The 21,410-nt window shown below is 39.9% G+C and overlaps 1 protein-coding gene across 3 annotated transcripts; it reads right to left on the reverse strand.

Annotated features, from left to right (window-relative positions):
- Positions 1–2,665: 2,665 nt before the first annotated feature.
- On the reverse strand, positions 2,666–21,095 carry hip1ra (huntingtin interacting protein 1 related a). Of its 3 annotated transcripts, none has more exons than XM_085360025.1 (33): positions 21,015–21,095; positions 20,630–20,693; positions 18,173–18,315; positions 18,026–18,082; positions 17,547–17,627; positions 16,796–16,872; positions 16,651–16,712; positions 15,430–15,570; positions 15,274–15,331; positions 15,005–15,080; positions 14,769–14,909; positions 14,553–14,675; positions 14,025–14,208; positions 13,844–13,932; positions 13,477–13,590; positions 13,274–13,375; positions 12,159–12,353; positions 11,124–11,234; positions 10,811–11,005; positions 10,577–10,724; positions 9,871–9,957; positions 9,679–9,786; positions 9,450–9,586; positions 9,066–9,176; positions 8,835–8,893; positions 8,705–8,735; positions 8,552–8,614; positions 7,858–7,958; positions 7,645–7,750; positions 4,195–4,318; positions 3,681–3,742; positions 2,807–3,442; positions 2,666–2,708 (listed from the first exon to the last, which is right to left on the reverse strand). In XM_085360025.1, exons 1-33 carry the CDS (start codon positions 21,093–21,095, stop codon positions 2,673–2,675), a joined length of 3,903 nt encoding a protein of 1,300 aa, XP_085216151.1. In that variant the 3' UTR covers positions 2,666–2,672. The 3 variants fall into 3 exon arrangements, with proteins under 3 accessions (XP_085216151.1, XP_085216150.1, XP_085216149.1); XM_085360024.1 differs by having other exon boundaries at positions 13,474–13,590; XM_085360023.1 differs by having other exon boundaries at positions 13,474–13,590; positions 14,553–14,691; positions 14,764–14,909.
- Positions 21,096–21,410: the final 315 nt, after the last annotated feature.

Raw genomic sequence — 21,410 nt, forward strand, 5'->3', positions numbered from 1 at the left:
GATGTGTGTTGTGCGGAAAGAGTTAGAGAACTGGATTAACTCTGTTACTTGAGGGCTTGAGTGGCTGAGGACCAGGAAGGGTCATTGTGCAGGTAGGGACATTTCTGGAAAGTCCTTCACCTTATAGGTGATAGATTCTGGTCGTAAGCAGCTGATGGTGAACTCAGATTTCCTCAGAGCAACATGAGGAGAACAGGAGAGGTTTTGCATGGCTTGGCACAGACTGGCAACAAGGTAACAAAGTTAGTCAATGACAAGCAGAGACATAGCAAAGACAATCTGGCAGAGATCTGCTACACCATCCAGCCCCCAGGTATGAGAAGGACAATCTGAGCAGAACTCCGCCCACAGGCAAACCCACAGAGCCCACTTCCACCTAGAACTCAAAGCGACTTTTACAAAGTGAGAGAGGAACAGAAAATAAACACAAAAACATCAGACCCTGTACAGACCATGACAACTATGTTGAGAAATGAGGGTTGAAATGTGGGGAGAGTTCAAACTGTGGATTTTTGAGAAATATAAGAGCAGGTTATCACTAGCTGGCTAACCTAAATGCTAAGATCCTCAGAAGTGAAAAATGACCATTGTGTGCTTATGTAAAAAATTTTAAGCCCAATAGCAAAAACTGTGACTAACAAAGAAAGGATAAAGCTTGAAGCATATGGAAGACAGAAAAATAAAAAATGAATAACATGCATTAATGCATGGTAAAGATGAGCTCGATGAATCATGGGAAGTCCAAGGTTAATCAAAAATGGAAGTTTTAAGCCACGTGACTGTTAAAAATCACATTCTTTAAGAACAGAGGAATGCCACTTTCAGGAAGTCAAACATCTTTCTTTTGTTTTTCAAGAGGAGCCAGAGGATCATAAGCAATGAGTCTGTAGGACTACTGATGATCAGGCTTTCAGATATCTTAAATGTAATAAATAAAGCACAGTCAAAAGACAAACAGCACCTTAACGAGAGAAACAAAAACAGATACACAAACTTAGCATCTTCTTGTGTGAGTGTGATAATGAGGGTGAGAAGCTAAAATAATGAATCCCCTTCCTTGCACAGAAGAGGCCTAGCCACGCTGGATCACAACTCCCAAGGAAGTGGGTCGACAACTACACCAGATCATGTGGCCATAAGCCCTTGAAACACCAAGTACTCACATCCCCAAGGAGGCAGCAACGAGGAGGGGCAGTAGGAGGGGCAACCCTTCATCCTCTATGACTATGTTGTACTGAAGTTGAGGCACAGCAACCCCAGACATATAGACATATACTGGCCACACAAACACAACAATGCACAAAAATACACATCCATCCATGTTGATGTGTGTATGAACAGAGGGTGGGTGCTGGGATGTAAAACTTGAGAAGGCGAGAAAGGAGAGTAGGCTCCAACTGGCTCAGTAGGTACCTCAATTCCCCATACTACCCTGCCACACAGTGGGAATAAGTGGGCCTACTGCAACCACATCCCGGAGCACCCCAACATCCAAGGCCAGAAAAAACAAGATAAGGGTCTCTTTTACAGAGTGAGGGAGGGTGGCTAAAGTCTAGAGTTGTTCATTGGGTGGGAACGTACTGCTTTGGCGACACATTTGATATGCATCTAGACAGAAAGTATTGAGTCCAGAACGACACCCAGGTGGCAAATTTCTGGGCATAGCCAGATGGTGCAACTGTCTACATCAATGAATAGTCTTCCAGATTAGGGCCATGGGAGCTGCAACCAAGAGCCGTTTTATTACTGTTGACCTTGAGTAAATTAATATGTCTGACTCTTATCTAAACAGATTTTGGCAGTGTTCTCAACAACAGCATTCACATAGCATTTGGGAGTTCATAAGCAGGTGGCAGCACCTGTTGGTGCGCCTTAGTATCAGTGGCGTCAGACACTTGGCCCTCAGCATCTGCTACCACTCTTTTCCTTGGTAGGAGGGGTTTAGGTGACTTTCTGCTTTATAGCATAAATTGGTCCAACAGATGAATATGAGTGAGACTGGTCATGTTTGATAGACACCATAGCTGAGAATGTTTAATTTCTGTGGTAGGAGTACAAGCATAAGATGTGGTTGCAGGTGAGGGATTAAGTGTTAAAGCTTCCTGTGCACATTCCCACTTAAATGCAACTTCCAGAGCTTGAAGCAGTAGATAGAAACCAGCAACAAGGAGTTACATTGCTGGCTCACCAGTGTTAGGGAATGCATCTGATACCAGCCTTATAAGTTCTGCAGCATATAGTCCTCCTGGTAGGATATGCCTGGATAACGGAGCCTTCGTGGCGGAAGCTGTTTTGCCACCAAACATTTTTGAAGGTTAATGTCTGACACTCATCCAGTGCTGTTGTCGTTAATGTGATCCAATCACAAAATGATTAAAATATTGTGAATAGAAAACCTAAAGAAAACTGAACAATACAACTTTATTTCAGACAATTATCTCATTTTTAATATAGCCATCAGTGTTATAATTCAAATATTACCATTTAATTTCCAAATTAAGAGCACAAAGAAATGTTGATTTGAAATTCCTCTAACACAACATTTTCAGGAGCCTTAACAAGTGATACATGTAGAGGTAAAAGTCAGTGTTTCCAAAATATGAAAGCACATTTTTTTTCCTCTAGTGAGTGATTAGCTTAAATCTTTAAGTCAGATTCTTCCTCAGTCAGCTTCAAGATTCTCCTGTTCCATGTTCACTCCGTTTGAACTGCCAATAGAAGAAAAACAGGACGCATGTAAACACCACCTACTCCAAATATCCTTGGGATAAGATGATTATAAAACTTTAGTAAGAGAAGCACTCACCGCATTCTTCAGCAAGTTCCCAGATTTGGTAAAGATATTTGGTTTTTTTAGGCTTAGTTTGGTGTGTTGCTCTGTGCTGTTATGTGAGGCAGCCTGGGTCTGTTTAGGCTGAGCAGGACTGGATGTGGGTTGTGAGGGTTGTGACAATGAATAAGAGTGAGGATTTAAGTTACTTTGGTTTGGAGTGTAGGGCTGAGATGGTGTGAAAGGCTGAGGTGGGATATAGGGCTGGTAAGGCGTGTAGGTCTGAGAAGGCGTGTAGGTCTGAGAAGGCGTGTAGGTCTGAGAAGGCGTGTAGGTCTGAGAAGGCGTGTAGGTCTGAGAAGGCGTGTAGGTCTGAGAAGGCGTGTAGGTCTGAGAAGGCGTGTAAGACTGTGGCAGAGAGGAGGACTGTGTTTGATTCGGTGCAAAGGGATTTGATTGTGAAAAACCTGGGGTGTTTGAATAAGGTTGTGTCTGTGCAAAGGACTGGGGCACTGCAGTGGAGTCAAGCAGAGCAGGTGGTGGCGGTGGTGGGAAGCTATCAACTCCATCCCCTTCATCCCCTGACACACCAAGCTCGTAATGCCTCTTCCTCAGTTCCCCCAAGCGTACTCGCTCCTGTTCCAGCTGGCTCTCCAGCTGCAGCACCTTAACCTGAAAGATTCAAAGAGCACAAGATCTGGCAATGGCTTCCAGACGTCTAAAAACCCAATGACCTAGTCTAAGATCCAAAACTGTCATTGCATGTTTTTAACTACATTGATTTCACATAGTCACAATACTGTTTCTTTAAAAGGTGGCTTAACTTGTCTTATACATGATCCAGAACAACAAGCAAGTTGCACATAAGGACAAACAATTAAACAATCCATTCAGAGACATGTTATCTGACCTGAGCTTCCATTTCTTCTTTTTTAAGCTTGATCAGAGACATGCCGGAGAAGTCCATCAAGCCTGTAAAGGCAACAATATCAGTTGGAGTGTCAAAGCTGCATCATAGAATAATCAGCCAATTTCATGGTTACTTTAAGCATTTAAACATTTTGATTAGTCTGGTTGATTTTATGCTAAACTGCTGCTGATCAAACGGACTAATGAGATAGATGAACAAAAAACCCTCACAAGCCTTAAAGCTGTAGGCTAGCTCAGCTATGCTATGCTCAGTGGTAGACAGGTTGGCCCGCTGTTTAACACAGTTAAGTATTAAGCAGCAGAAAGTGTCAGAAATAAGAGGCCAAAAAAAGGGCTAAAGTAAGTGTTAAACTTACACTCACCAAGTTGTATAGATTTATTGTTTGCTTACATGTATGCTGCCATTTTTAGCCAAAACTATGCTGTTATTATAAAGGGTTACTAAAAATGTGAAGCATCAGCTATTTTCTTGCAACATGAGCTTCTCCTCTCACCGTGGTCAGAGATCTGCTGCTGCCCGTGTTTGGTGGAGGTGACGACCACAGCAGCCATGTCATTTACATGCCTTGAGGCCTGCTGCAGCGTATTCAGCTTCTTGTTGTTGCGGTCAGCTTTTACCTGGAATGAGTAGCAGTAAGTTTGTTTTCCATAAGGACAGTTTTTCACTATGTGGTGCATGTATGGGCACAGAGCAGGCACATTTCAAAGGATGTAACTGGGTGACCATGCTGGCTGAGGTGGTTCTAAGTAGTTACATAAAGTCACAGAGCTGTATGCATGTTTTGTCTTTGTTCTAGGTTTTAATGTAATAATGGCTATTTCTACCTCTTTGAGACTCAGTCACTGAAGTGAAGTTTCCCTTTAAACCTGAAAGGCTTAAAAGGGAAATTTCACTTCATAAAAAAACCACGTCTTTTGGTTTCATTGAGAAATCAAATTTGGAAAGTAACCAGCAACTTCCACTGTCACATAAAAGCCAAAAGGCTAAGAAGAATTAAATTCCTTCCAAAATGTAGCAAAGCAACAATCATCAATGCGCAACTGTGCAATTTTCACGGGACAGTAGTGAATCTGTTTCATTCCATGGTGTACTTGCTTGAAAAAAGAAAAGAAAAAGAAAAAAAACAAAACATCAAACAAATCACTTCATATTTGTATTTATAGAAAACAGATAGAAAGGCAATTGTACATTTTAGTAGCTTCACCATAATGCAAAAACAGCTTTCTGTTCATTCAGCTATAAAGATTGAGAAGAACATTCAGTAATGACAATTTTGAGTAACGCATCTGTGTGTATAATAATTTTAGAAAAAACCTGTAGCTATAAGGTACTTGAGGATGGTTTGGACAGAGTTAAAGGTGTAGTGAAGAGTGACCTATTGACCCCCGAACATTCATCTGAAGGTGTAAAAAGAACTGTTACTAAACATTGGCATATTTAACCTAGTACCTTAAAATAGCCTTTAATAGATCTCTTTTGTTAAGAAATTTGCTAAAACCAGAGAGATATGAATGAATGAAGGGTGGAACACCAAGGAATGCTGTGGATCAGCAGATACTTTTTTCCTTTCTTTTCATGCTTCGTATGATGTTCTTTCCCTTGAATGTAGAGCATTGCACACATTCTTTTATCACCTTTATGTTTTATGTTTCTAACATTGTGCTTAATGACACTGTTGTCGATTGGCATTTAGAGCCCATTTGGCATATATGTATGCCACTATCAGCTGCTTTAACTTGCACTGACAACAGTTTATTGCTGATACATGTCCAATTCTTTTTGCCCTTTGATAAATATAGTGAAGTATTTGTTTGTTGTCAAGTGTTTGTTCACCTGGTAGTTTAAACCACATTTCCGTGGAGGCATTTTAGCCCACTCCTCTTGTTTTAGCCACACTGGAGAGTTTTTGTGCGTGAACATCATGTTTACAATCATGCCAAAAGAACTCTGTTGTATTTAAATTCTGATAATCCATGTTTCTCCTTCAGTGGATCATATGATCCAGCTCACTTTTGTTGTTTGTTAAAAAAACGAAAAACAAAACTGGATAGCCTCACTCTTGTCCAGATTTAGACCAAATATAGGTTATCAGTACTTTAACTGTGATGCAGGTGGCGCCAAAATTCAGACAAAAGAAAAAATCCTTAATTAATTATATTAAGTTTGATAGTAACAGCTAGTAACTTATAGTCCACAAATATGTTATTATATCAGTATCAATAAATTCATTTTATCCACGACCATGTTTACCTCACCTACTTTGACATGACATGTATGCAACAATTCAAGTTGAAAATACTGAGAAGTTTTTCTAATATTGAAGAGGCTAATTCATATATAACTGAAGTAACTGTACTCTGCTATATAAAAACATCTTAGAAACATGGTGTCTATCTAGATTGTTCTTGGAGTCATTTTTGACCTGGATATATCCTTCAAAATGCATATTAAACAAATATGTAGAAGGAGTTCATGCATTTATTACTTCCAGGTTGGACTACTGTAATTCATTATTATCAGGTTGTTCTAAAAACTCCCAGAAAAGCCTTCAGTTGACCCAGAAAAGAGAAAAGTGACAGGGACTAGAAAGAGGAAACATATTTCTGCCATTTTGGCTTCTCTTCATTGGCTCCCTGTTAAATCCAGATTGAGAGCTTCACTCTCAGACTGCTGGTATTCCTGTGGTTCCTTGGATATTTAAAAGTAGAAGGGGAGGTAAATCCTTCAGCTTTCAGGCCCCTCTTCTGTGGAACCAGCTCCTTTGATCCATTTCATCTCAGTAAATCAATAGTTGGTTGGGACTAGGTTTCACAGTGGATTAATAATGGATTGCATTTATATAGCGCTTTTCGAGACCCTCAAAGCGCTTTACAATTCCACTATTCATTCACTCTCACATTCACACACTGCTGGACGCAAGCTACAGATCTAGCCACAGCTGCTCTGGGGCAGACTGACAGAAGCGAGGCTGCCATATCGCGCCATCGGCCCCTCTGGCCATCACCAGTAGGCGGTAGGTGAAGTGTCTTGCCCAAGGACACAACGACCGAGACTGTCCGGCCCGGGGCTCGAACCGACAACCTTCCGATTAAAAGACCAACTGCCAACTCTTGAGCCACGATCGCTCCAATTCACCTAAAACCTTGGCTGATTGCGACCCACACCCATTTTCACTCATTGGCTCATGTGATTAGGTAGAGGATCAACAGGGGGTCCGTGACCCTCTTGGGGACACTCCCATAGGGCTTAAAATCAGGGACTCCACCAATTGCTGCAGTGAACTTGGGTTTATGTGACTAGATGCTTTATAGCATAAATTGGTCCAACAGATGAATATGAGTGAGACTGGTCATGTTTGATAGACACCATAGCTGAGAATGTTTAATTTCTGTGGTAGGAGTACAAGCATAAGATGTGGTTGCAGGTGAGGGATTAAGTGTTAAAGCTTCCTGTGCACATTCCCACTTATATGCAACTTCCAGAGCTTGAAGCAGTAGATAGAAACCAGCAACAAGGAGTTACATTGCTGTTAGGGAATGCATCTGATACCAGCCTTATAAGTTCTGCAGCATATGCTCCTCCTGGATGACCGTCACAAACATTAGGCTTAAATGACTTTTTCAAGCTAGATTTTGGTAGTTTTTTTCCCCCTTAATAAATAAAATCATTATTTAAAACTGGATTTTGTATTTACTTGGTTTATCTTTACCCAATATTAACATTTGTTTGATAAACTGAAACATGTAATTGGGAAAATATGCAAAAACACAAGAAATCAGGCAGAGGGCAAATGTGTTTTCACAGTATTGTTAATTTAACAGAGGAGTGCTGGTACTTTTTTTTTTTTTAATTCCACATTTCTTCAAGATTCGAGAGCCTGAACATGACTTTGTATGTTGATACCTAACAAACCAACACAAATATGTTTGACATGAGTTTGTACCTTGGAAGCAGCAACTAGCTGAGCAGTGCTTGCAGCAATCTCATGTGAGCAGGCGATGAGCTCCTCATATGTGCCTTTTTCACCCACAACCCGGTCAGCTGAGTCCCTAAACATGAAAGTAAACCATCCATTTACAGTTTTATTTATTATTTACAAATTGTATTGTTCAGAATATCAATCAGTAAGTGGGTTTTGATAAATTTCTGAACTTACAGCAGCTGTGTGGCCCCCCAGCCCACAGCTTTGGAAGCAGAGATGAGTCCTTCGGTCCAGCGAGAGTTTTTGGCATAGAATTCAGTAACAGTTGCTGCACCCTGATAGCACAAATGGAACAAATGGGTCACTCGATAAAACATCAACTGCAGATTCTGCTTCTTGCTCATTGCCAAAATTTAGCAAAATGCTAAAACACTGGATATATTGAAATTTATAGGTAAGACTGTTAGTTGTTCAAATGGTATCACAATGGAGAAGATAATTGGAGCCTCTCTTCCCTCCATCACAGACACTATTCGCACCCACTCAGCATTGTGGAAGACCCCATGGACCCCTCACACACACACACTCTGCTGCCTTTTGGCAAGTGTTACCAGAACATTCAGGGCCTCACTGCCAGACTGCGAAACAGTTTCTTCCCCCAAGCCATCAGACTGTTGAACACTCAGTGACTGGACTGACACACACACACACGTCTGTAAGCCCCACTCACACACAATTTTGCTCGAGAGCTTTTAGCTCTAAAAAGGCCACTTTTACATGTTAATGTGAAGAAGAATAAGGTAATAATAATAAAGGATAATCATGATTTTTCCCACATTTTTTCCATTCTGCATCGTGTTTGATGAATAAAAAGACAGAATGTCTGAACTTGTCCTGCAATTTTATCTTTAGGGTGACATCAACTTACCCTTCCTCCTTCCACAATGTCTTTCTGTAGGTCAGTAGCAGCAGTCACCAGCATGTGAACAGCCTGGAGAGAAGAGAGAGCACCACAGTAAATACAGGAAACAAGAGTTAACTAAAGTTCACAAAATTATTTGAATATTGCCCACTTTCTTACCTTCATCAGGTCTGAGCAGGATCCCAGGATACTGTGATGAAGCAAACACACAGATTGTAAGTAAGAGAGGAGGAAAATAACCACCACAGAAATAAATAATTTTATGATGATTCTTTAGGATTTTTCTTACTTCTGATTGACCTCCAGTTTGACACCAGTATTGTCTTTCTTTGCCTGACTCAGTATTTCCTATGAAAAAAAAAAAAGAAAGAACAGATGTCTATGTGAGATAAATGATAGAAATATAATTCAGAGAACAGTAGCTTTGCGTAGACAGGTCATAGTAGAGAATGCTTATTTTTGATATATCAAAAAGATCATCTTATATATATTTTATAAATTATCTGATGGTTGTTCTTACATCCATTCGCAAGACAGCCTCTTCAATGGCAGAAGATGTGGCGAGCATCTCTTTGTCCACCATGCTTCCTAGTTCTTCTTTTAGCACATCATGCCCTTTCGGACGCAAATCCTAAACAAGAGTCACACAGTTACAGCAAACATGAGTCTCAGTAGCGAGTATTGAGAGGTCAAGTTCAGGATCTTTGGAAACCTGCAAAAAAGTTGGCACTTTTCTTGCCATTATCTCAATAACATGGAAACATGGTCATGGAGGGAGCGGTTCACTGCTCACCCACCCTCATTTTCAATTTTACACATACACACTTGACAATTTCTCTCTCTCACACTCATACATACACACAATACTGTCTTGTTAATTGGTTAAATATAAATTCAGTCCCACCTGTCCTACAGCGAGGATGCGTTGAACAGTATAGCGTATTGCAGACGGGTCTGCTCGCTGTAAACTCGCCTGAATCTTCAAATCCTTCAAGAAGTGAAGGCAGTGATTGGCACAGTCCCGACAGCTGTCAGTCAGATCTGTATGAGTCCAACACACAGCATTCAACTTTCTGTGTAGAAAATATTTAGCAAGTGTTACGACAGTTACAACAACTATGTACGTTTCTTACAGTTCGCCTGGTCGACAGGGGCTGAGTGAGATGTTGCCGATCCGTTAACAATTGTGTCAGCAGCAAGGTGGGAAAACTGTGTGACTGCTCTTAGCAAACCACTGGCATCTAGACAGAACAGGGAAGGATTAAACAAACTAATCAGTTGATGTACCTGACTTGAACTGAACACACCCACAATTCCCAACGTACCATTACTGTTTCCCAGATAGGCCGAGTGGCTCTGCTGCATTTTGTCAATAGAATTCAGGGTGATTTCCGCTCGGTTCACCAAATAATCTGTCAAACACAAAGAACTGATCAAAAACAAACTGTATGGAAAAGCAAAATGGCAAGGTCTGAGGATTAAAGATTTTTGGTTACCATGTTAATTTATTGTATAAAGTTTTGTGTAGCAGTGCTGAAGTAACAACTTATAGTTTTCCATCATGATGAATCGTTAAATGTGTGTGTAGACTGAATCTTTATTTTCAGTGGAGGATTTTTTTTTTTTGCCATGTCTTTCCATATCATAATGTGCACATCTGCACATCTGTGTTGAAGATTGCTGTTGCTATTGAATGCTATGAGTTATATGAAGAACTTCAGTCATCTCTGAAATTTAAAAGGCATCAGCCATGTGTTTACTTTCTTCGTGTGTTTCCTCAAACAGATGAACCAATGTCAAAATTTATTAATGTCTTAGAATAGAGGTTTGCTGATTTTATTCAGTTTGTTTTGTTTTTGTATTAAAATGCCTATTCTATGGCTTTTCTTTGGTTATATAATGTACTGCACACTTTTCAAACACATGGGCAACTGAATGCAAATAAATAAAAAGCTTCCGTCCTTAAAATATTTTTTAAAAACTCTTTTTAAAGGGATTTTCTTTGAGGAGGGAAAATAATAGTGATTTTACCAGGAGAGCTGATGCAGCGGACATGTATAGGGTCATCCAGTTTGGCCACAGCGTCCAGTATGATGCCCTCAGCTTCCACCACTGCACACTGTAGCAGACAAAACTGCTCCTCCTGCAGCTTCTGGGCTAGCTGACTTTCACGAGAAGCCTGATTTATCACACACACATACACACGAAGTTAATAATTAGTCAGTTATAAAGTCTTAAAATAGAGCGACAAACAGAAAACTGGACCTGTTGCTGTAACTGGGCATGTAAGCCTCCCAGTTCCATGCTGCTCCTCTGCCTCTCCTGCTCTAGAGAGGACTGTTGAAGATGAGTTTGTTGTCTGAGGGTTTTCAGCTCAGCCTCCTGTTCCCGCATCATACGCAGCAACCCCTCCTTTTCCACCTGCAGCCCTGCCAGTGTGTTGTTTAGCTGGGTACCACTCTGAGAAACAGATTTTAAAAACGTTTTTCCATTTACAAATAAGTCTTATCTTATAATCTTCAAGGCTTGTAGATGCTAGAAAATAAGTTTACAGCAGTTTTGATCTAAATGTTCTGACCATTTCTTTGCTTTGCAGGATGTTGTTTGCTTGTGTCAGTTCTGCTCGTGTGGATTCCAAATCTCGCTTGAGCCTCTCAATTTCCAACTTCTGTGCTGCATTTATGGCAAGCTACAGGAAACACAGAAGACACAGAAAAGCAGACAGAATTATATTATACAACAAGTTTAGGGGCACTTTTGTGCCAATTATAAATGCTTCCAGTACAGCAAAGAAAAACACAATCATCAATGAGGCAAATAAAGTAAAAGTAAACACAAGACAGAGCTGTGTTTGATAAGGAAGTAAAAAGAAAGATGGGCCTAAGTGGTTCAAGGCTGAACAACCAATATCATGACAAAGGTCAGGCAGTCCTTTTACACGCAGTGTTACAGATGTTGTACAGAGGCTATAGGAGGGAGACAATATGTGGAATAGAAATCTGGTTCTGAGGCTTTTAATCTTAGCTTTTAAAGTCTGACAGTGTTACAGGACTGTCATGCCAAGTTAATGGAGCACTCAACCAGTTTGGAAAGTTCATTTAAAGATCACTAACATGGCTTGATACCTGGATATTTATAGCTCTAAGGAGTAAGTATGATTTTATAATGTAGTTTAACATAAAGAGGTTAAAACTGAATTGATATTTGAACATGTCTTAAACAAAGCTACTGAGCCAATTCAATTTTATTGTATTTATATCGCACCAAATCACAATAAAAGTTGCATAGTGCTTTGAACTGCAATTGAAAAGACCCTACAATAATACAGAGAAAACACATAAGCAAAGCGTTACAGATATCAAAATACCAAAGTGTGGACATTTTTTGCAATGCCTGAAGACGAAATCTTTCCATTCATCCTCTGCTACTTATTCAATTCAGTGTTGTGGTTGGGTACCTAACCTAGCTGTCACAGGGCAAGAGGAGGGATAAACCCTGGATAGGTTGGCAGTCTATTCCTGAGCTAATACATTATTGATATATTAATATCATTAGCCCTGTGAAAGACATGTTGTATTTCACTCTGGACCTTTTAGTGATGCGTGTTTCAGACCTGCTGCTGTAGCTGAGCTCTCAGATCCTCCAGCTCTCGGTTGGTCCTGTCTCTCTCCAAGTCCAGGGAGCTCTGCTGCAGTTGTGCCTGTTGTCTCAGAGTGGTAAGCTCTGCATCTTTTTCTCTTGCAGAGCGTAGCAGCACTTCCCGCTCAGCCTGCAGAGCTGTCAAACTGCTGCTCACCTGAGATCCCTCCTAAAGAAACACAAAGACATCTTGAGAACTCATACTCATATGAGAACTCAATGCCCAATGTGTTTTTGGCATTGGTTATCAGGCACCAAGATGCTTTCAACACTCTAGAGCCTATCCCAGGTACTATAGGATGAGTCTGAGAAGTACGTGAGGATGGGATATATGCGACGACAGACAGTAGTTAGGTGTGCGGTAGATGTTAAAGATGGGTTCAAGATGGAGGCAAGACTACATGAGGGATTGGCTCTGAGCCCCTTATTGTTTGCAATGGTGATGGACAGGTTAACAGATGAGGTCAAGCAGGAGTAAAGGTGAAGCTGCAAGGAGCAATAGTGATGGTAGATGAATTTTTTATAACTGGGGTCAACAATTCACATAAACAGACAAGCACAAGCGAGGGAAGAAGAGACTGCAGGCAGGGTGGAGACAAATGTCAGGGACAATTAGTGACAGCAGGATAGCAAAAGTCAGGAGGACAAGCTAGAGGTAGAAAAGTTAAAGATGTTACGTTTTTCATTAGGGGTAAAGAGGACGGACAGGATTAGAATTACTATATCAGAGAAATTAGTACATTGAGGTCGACCATTATGAAGACAAAGTTAGGGAGGCAAGGCTGAGATGGTTTGGATATATGCAAAGGAGGGCTAGAAGCTATACTGGAGAAAGGTTGTTAACTTTAGAGCTGCCAGGCAGGAGGAAAAGAGGAAGGACCACTGCAAAGGATTCGTGGATGTAGTGAAGGAGGACATGCAGAGGGTTGGTGTGACAGAGAAGGATGCTTGGAACAGGTTGAGATGGAGGCAGATGGCCAGCTCTGGCAACCCCTGAAAGGAGCAGCTGAAAGAACAACAAGGGTTTTCCCAAAAGTCTAAAAATAGATGTGTTCTGCCATGAAATCTGTGGTCATATTACAGTCTTACCTTCTCTTTACTCTCCAGAGTACTGCGCAAGGTGGCAAGCTCTGCTCTTTGCTCCAGCAGTTCTTGGTTCAGGCGGTCCACCTCCATCTGCTGCTGATTCATCTGATCAGGACGAAAAAAGAAAAAGAAAGAAAGAAAAGATCAATAGTGACAACAGCTTTTGTTCATCAACACAAAACTATGTCTGATGCAGGTCTTACCACATTGCTTTTCTCCCGTCGTAGATTTTCCAGCTCAGTTTCTAGCTGATATTTAGCCCTCTGCAAATCATCGTGCTCTTGTTTGGTGCTTGACATAATCTTCACCGTTTCTGTATTCTGCACATGATTAAAATACATTCCATAATAACTAAGAAGGTAAAGGCTGTGTTTCTCATTGCTACAAAAATGAGAAACACAGGAAAACAGCAGGATGGGGTCTGTAAGAAGGTAACAAAATTCACCTATCACCATCTCCAATTATCTCTATCATTAATTGAGTTGAACAATGTGGTTCAACGTTCTAATTTCAATTTTTAAAAGGCGACAGCTAAGGAAGTTAAAAATAAACATAAAAGAAACTGCAATTTACCTTCTTCATTAGGTCAGCATGGCTGCTAACCAGCTCTGCATGTCTCTCTTTAAGTTGAGTGAAACGAAGCTCTGCTGCTTGAGCTCTGCCTGTGTAGTTAGGAAGAAGATGCACCTTTTTACTCAGTTTTAGCTCTTTTTGTATTGCTAATTCAGCTGCATGCTCACATCTGAACTCTCACCATCTGCCTCCTTGAATCCAATCTGTGCCCCGATGTTAGCCACATTAGTGCTTCGTAAAGCCTCCACTTCCATGCGCAGGTGTTCGTTTTCAACCATTGCCATCTGCTTGTGGGTGCGCTGCTCCTCGACCTCAGCCTGCAGTCGGTTCACTTGACTCTTTAACTCTGTTACACACCTCTGAGCCTGGGGAAGGAAGAAGAAACTTACAATTATTGACAAGGACTTCTTGTCTTGCTGTTTTGGTTAATTTGTGAACAACACAGAAACAAACACATTTTACAATTACAAGCTGTAAATGAGACATTTGAACATAAACTTGGTAATGTTTCAATATGACTTTCAATATACAAGTCCTAATGAATGCACAATGATCACAATGTATCAATATCACCAATCACAAAGCAGAGGATGCTACAGTTAGCATCCTCTTAGCCATCATATGGAAGGACCATGGCTGACTGCATAGAGGAAGGGTTTTCAGATTTATGTGACCAGCCACTCCAACACTGTCATCTTATCCCATTTACCTCATTCTTGAAGATCTGTAATTCTGGTTTCAGAACATCTAGCTCTCTCTTCAGACTGTCATTTTCCATTTCTCTCTGCTCCACTGAAGAATCAGGTGTTCTCATTTGGTTGAGCAGATAGTACTGGTTTGATAAAAAGCTACATATCAGCACTGACACCACACAAAGCTGGTGGAATTTCAAAGTACCATATCCTCTGACAACTATGTACCATACCTGTGGCATTTGAGAAGCTTCTCTAAACTCTGGTTGTGGCTCCACATCCTCCTCCTCCTCATGATGCTCCTCATTTGGCGTCACTACTACTGGTTTTTTGTACTCAGCCAAGGCAGCGGCTCGGAGGAAGTTTGGAGGAGCCTGAGGGGCAATGATACAATTAACATACACAAAAGGCACAAAAACAGAAGGAGCAAAGCACGTATATGTTAAAAAAAGAAATCTGTGGCACTTACATCTGGGAGATCTGGGATCTGGATGAAAGTTTTAAAGAACTCCATTTCTCTGGCTTTGTCAAAGAACTGTGTGAGGCTACAGAAAAAAATAACAGTCAGTGTCAGACCTCTTCTTTTAAGGTCACTGTCGTTCTTTGTCGTTTTCAGATTTTTATTTACATGTTTTTCATTGTAATGGAAATTAGGTTTTAGCTACCACTTAAACAGCAAATGTATTTTACTTTGTTCCTGTTAAATAGATTAGTGAGTTTCTCTAATAAATAATTCACCTCATAAACAGATCACGGAACCGGTCTCTGTGTCCAAGAAGAACATCTGGAGAAATGCCTGTGACGAAAAGGTTATGATTGATTTAAGGCATTTTTTAAATAATGCTGACTATTTCATGATTTATTTTAATAAATAAATATTTGTTTTTCACTCACGGCTGTGAAGCTTAAACAACAATCGCACACAGAAGTGATAGAGAAAGCTGCAGTCCTGTATGAGAGGTATGAGTGGCATCAGTCTGCACTGCCCAGCTGGAGTTGTAGATTTGGCCTGGTTGGCCTCCACCTGGCGAAATACTATTTGGCATTAAAGCCAAATTAGGGAATTTGATTAGGGGTTTTTAACTTGCTGAAGAACAGAATGAACACTAATGTGTTGGTTCAAACTATCTATTTTTTAGGTAAACTAAGGCGTATTATTTCAAGGAATCTCCAGTAGGCGTGGTGCAGAAAACACGACACACTACAGTAATGTACAACATTTGCAGTACAACTTTTACAAAATGCTGCAGCCCTCCTTTTGACTCTTGTGAAGAGACACCAACATATTACTCCAGTGCTTGCTTCCCTTCATTGGCTTCCAGCGAGTTTTAGAATTAAATTTAAAATCTTACTTTTGACTTATAAAGCGCTAAATGGCCAGGCACCAGACTATTTGTCTGACCTTTTGCAGCTTTATACGCCCTCTAGAGCCCTTTGATCAAGTGATCATATACTCCTTATCTTACACAAGTCTAGGATGGTTCATAGAGGGGATCGGCGTTTGTGGTTGTGGCGCCGAAAATGTGGAACGATCTACCTCTCCAGAAAGCACTTCTGGATGGATGCAAACTGCATTTCGTTGCCCTGTACCTGTGCATGTGCAATGACAATAAAGTTGAATTCTATTCTATTCTATTCTCTCCACATTAGAAAGGCCCCAACTGTCACATCTTAAAACACATTTTTTTCACTTTGGCTTTTGATACTGCACGAGAGTTACCAATTCTTTTTATCCTAATTTCCTTTTAATTTTCTTACCTGTTGTTGATGTTAATGTCACTGCTTAATTATTACTTTGTACAGCACTTTGGTCAACTCTCTGTTGTTATTAAATGTGCTTTATAAATAAATAAATGAAATGAAAATAATGTCAGAAAGTATTGAGAGACTGATCAAAATATTCCTGGTCTAAGTAGCAACTTATTCTAAACTAGTTACTAGTATTGTGTGTGTGTGTATGTATATATATATATATATATATATATATATATATATATATATATATATATATATATATATATATATATATATATATTACATATTATAGATATATCTATATCTATAATATATATCTATCTCTATCTATCTATAAAATGACCCTCCTAACGGACTAACCTGTGTCAGCCATCTTGAGTCCAGCATCCAGGTAATCCAACAGCTCCTGTGTCATATCCAGCCTACAATATAAAACATTTAACAAGAAATATTCAAGCAGAACTGAAACACATTACCTGTGCTTAAAAAAAAGTGGACGACTTACACTTTGTTCATGTCACTTCCTGCTTCCTTCTCCAAAGTCTCATCACTGGCCTCCAGGTTGCCTGGGATAACCTTGTGCTGTAAAAAAAAAAAAAAAAAAAAAGTCATATTATGCTACTTAACTAAAACAACTGATTAAGGAACCCTTTCCTGTAGCACATGGATGTTAGCTGCCTACAGACAAGAAAGCCTGTATTGTACTAATTAAAGGTTTTCTAAAAATTCTGTACAATTGTCTTTAATTGCCAGAAATGTTTAACCTTTATTTATGAGAGAGTAAAACTGTTAATACACTTCTTTTGGAAGTGTTTCCAGGATTATGATGGGCACACAAAGAAAGCTCTGTTTGGTTAGGATCTGAGGCCTTTAACTAAGGCTAATAGAAGCAGTGAAGGCAAAGTGTGTCCAAACTTTTGACTGATACAGTACATGCTCGTGTTTTTCCTCCTTTTTTCACGCTTAACTGACTGCCATTTGGATTAGCCGCTTTTTATGTTTTTTGAAATGTTAAAGGTATATGGTATGGTCCGTATATGGTAAGGTATATGAGCAGTTCAATTTAAGTACAACTGTACTTACAGTAGTAAGTACAGTTTAAGTACACAGGAGATTGTGTAAGTCTGCATGTGGGTAGGAACAGCAATACAGAGCATTTTGTTTCTAGTTCTTGAAACAAGAAAGCAACAAAACACCGATTATGCTGTAAAAATGTACCTTTGTTCCAACGTAACACTAAAATTATGAGTAATTACCTTTTTATGAAATTCCATTTTTTGGCAGAGGTATTTGGAAGACAAGGCGACAATGTGCCCATATCGATCATGCAAGTTTCCCTGGACAGGAAAGAAAAAAAACAGAACAAAAAAAAAAAAGAAAGAAAAAAAAAAAGAGTTTGTTGCTTAGAAAACAATCATATTTAAACTGAATCACCTTACTAACCCAACAACCAACTCAGTCAACACAAATATTTTAATAAATATTAATGCGAGTCATACTGATGTTTCCAAATATGGACAAACAAAACCACCAATTTAAAAAAAATAAACAAAAACAAACAAAAAAGGACTATTTTAGAAATCAACATCTTAAAAAGGTGAAACAAAGATGCATGTAACTGCAGATCTTTTTACAAACTCTCAATATGAAAAATAAAGCTTTTTAATAGATAAACCTCCAAACTGTATTCTCTAGTTTAAATATAAGCTGCGGCTTCAATATGGCAGCTACTCACCCAGAGGGTGCCCATATCTTTCACATTACGACAGTATCTGTAAGAATCCGTCACCACCTGTACATCAAACAGACACAAGAGATTACATATCACCAACCGGAGCGCGGGAGAGTATAAGGTGAAGGAAATGCAAAAAACTGAACTTACATTTCTGTGTCCATCCCTGAGGATTTTGTGAACCAGATAGCAAAACTTCCAGCTCACAATGGAGTTGCTGGATAGAGGTAGGTTCAAGACATACGACCAGAAGGCCGTAGCTCCACCCTCTTTATGAGTTCCCATGATGATATCTGTACAGCTGTCAAGGAGACTCCCAAGTACCAATGCACAAACAGTTCAAAGAAAGTACGGACACACTATCGCAGTCGACTGTCAAACTGTCTGAAAAATGAATGCAGGGTGGCAAAGCCTTCAACAGGCAACCTTTTTAACTGGTTGGCAGGGTGGTGACTGCTCTGGTTGAAATAAAAAAAATCTGAGAATATCTGGTTGATCTGAGAAGATTTAAATTATGACTTCAGTAAATGTTTTCCCGATACATTCATTTACTCAGTCCCTAGTTTGAAATTGTACTAAATACAATATGTTCATTTTGTAAATTAAGGCCCCACTTACTGGGTGTCCCCTGATAACGACTGTGTTACGGCTATTCTTCCCGTCCCATGCAAGGACACCTGGATTGGCTGGAGGACTGTTTACTTAGCCTGATAGGCCGAAGGACACTGTCTCAGCTAAACTATGGACACGCACACACATACACTTACACTGATAAGCACTCACTCATCCCCCCTCCCTTTCCAACGCCTTCGATGCTTGTGCCCTACCGGGGAAGATGGCAGTCAACTGGACCAGCACAGATGCTGCAGGACCGGATGCGCTGTATACACCGGCTCTCTCTTACCCTTTACCGCCCCTGTTGCTTGTCTTGTGTTTCTATGGTGTATTGATAGTCATGTGCTTTTGTGCTGAGGTGTTTTTTCTGTTATCAAACTGTTCTCCCACTAGGAGCTCAGTCTGAGTGGAGTTTTTTTTCTCCTCCTCTTACCTCATGTAGTGTATTTTCGTTGTTTTTTTCCTATCAGCCTACCTTTCTGACATGTCTCCCCAATGTGATGTTTGTGTAAAGTTGGTCAGAAGGTTCCTTTGTAAGTGCGCATGCGCCATTAGCGTGCTGCCTGCTGTAACCCTAATTTCCCTCGGGATTAATAAAGTATTCTGATTCTGATTTATTGCATTTTAATACAATTTATGATTTGGGCTTTCAAAAATTATGAAAAAATCCTGGGGGGAATTAGTTGTTTTCATTCACTTTTTCTATTAAGCTTTCATTCTGAATTGTAATTCAAACAAACCCCCTGCACATCAGAGCGGTGTGCTTCCACCCCTCTGTGGCTATCAGTTTCAGTCACTCTGGCTACTGTACAGGTCTTCTGAGAGTCCACTGGCCCCTTGGCTCCCTTTGCTCACCGTAGATGCCTGGTGGTGCCCATGTGAAATTGGTTCAAAAACACCACCACAATCAGGACTTAACTCTCCTGGATCCATGACGACCACTTGGTCCTCTCACCTCTTTTTGTTTTCTGTTTAAATTATACTGACAGCTTAATAAATCCCTGTAACAGTTTAATACAGTTCAATAACTGCATGAGGTTTTCTAAGTGACAATAAACACAAGCATAACATTGATTGCCATAACTGAGCAGTTTCATCATAAAAGGAGAGACTGACACCGCTCGGATCATATGAAGAGATAGAATCCCTCAGTTCCTCAATTAGATCAACATCACAATTATGAATTTTTTTTAAAAAGAGATGGTGACAGTGGATAAGCTTAAGACAAAGGGGGAGAGAAAGCAATGGTTTATATACAGTCAACATATTTTACACACGCTATGGCTTTGATCTAGGGACAACTGCTGGTCAGTTCACCACTTTACCATACACTGAAATATTCCAAACATTACTGCATGTATAGTCAAAGTTGAAGAGTGTTGGACAGTTGAAAACTCAAGAAATCACGTATCTAAACTGATTGACTGATACATTTCTCAGGCTGTTATTTGCCAGAGGTGGGCGATAACTAAAGTTGATAACTAAAAAAAGGTGTTGAGGGTCTCCATCAGATAATTCTTTTTAAAGAAAATGTTATGTTAACTTTAAAATATGTTAACTGACAACTTTACAAAGACTTTCAGCAAAGTTGATCAAAGGCATATTGTGACTTTTTGCAATTAATAATCCATTTTTTTAAAGGAGAGGTCCTGATTTCCCCCCCCCCCCTCCGGTATTGCCAACAACTTTTCACTCATGCATTCAAATGTCTAAATGTCTCAAGATGCTCTCCAGAATGTGACATTTAGCACATACACTGAGGATCCCCAAAAGCCGAATCTCAGTTGCTTTTCTTTAATTTGATACCTATGAAGCCTACCCAAATACCTTACAGGGATTCGGTTTTATTTCCTTAGCAAATGTTAGCATTGTCCCAATAAGCCAGTCAGCATGAGCTATTTATAAAAAAAATAAAGATGTATATATGAAATTGTATTTGTTTTGTATATCCAGTAAGCCTGGTTAGCAGGAAACCTGCTGTTAAAAGGATACTGCGTACATGTTTGTCTTTTGGTGGTGTTTCAGCTGTGGTGACAGCTTTGCTGATGCTGTGGAGCTAAAAGAAATGAAAGAAGAGCAATCAGGACACGAGGAACTAGTTAACACAGCCACATCAGATTGAACTTCAAGATTAAGACATGACAGAAATAACACCAGTGAATTTCCTTGACACGTGATATATTTAACAAGATTTTCCACTAATATGTCAGAAGAAGTGAAGAATTTGACATTTCGATACTGTCTGGTAGTACCCATTTGACAGTTAAAACTAGTTATCATCAAGTACACGGTGTGAACAATAAGGAAGACTTTAAAATCCACAGATTGGGGGGAAAGACATCAAAAAGTTATCCGTCACAGGAACAAAGTGACTAACCTGTTGTTTTCCGAACTGTTCTTTCTCCGCAGCCAAAGCCTTTTCCGTCTTATTATCACTCTTATTCTTCGTTTTACTCATGTTTTCACCGAAAAATAGAGACACATAAATCCAAAGTGGTCCCACACACAGGTTCAGGCTCCTTGTCCGTGCTCTCGCGCCTCGTTAAACCACAAAGGTGAGTCAGGTGCGGCGCGCGCACGTCACCACAATCCTGCTGGTTTGGCTAGCTCCTTCAAATTACCACAGGATGCTTTAAAAAAGCTGTCCGAACAAAGCAGCTTCCATCCAAACCCATAAATAACACAATGAAAGGAAATGAAAAAAAAGTGTGCGACTGTCAGGTAATAAAGTACCATACATGTAGGTTATATACAGATATTTTTATTTAAAAAA

Source organism: Diplotaxodon limnothrissa, linkage group LG7 (assembly GCF_057381915.1).
Source record: "Diplotaxodon limnothrissa isolate DT_005_m linkage group LG7, D_limnothrissa_male_GT1.1, whole genome shotgun sequence".
Classification (NCBI taxonomy): domain Eukaryota; kingdom Metazoa; phylum Chordata; class Actinopteri; order Cichliformes; family Cichlidae; genus Diplotaxodon; species Diplotaxodon limnothrissa.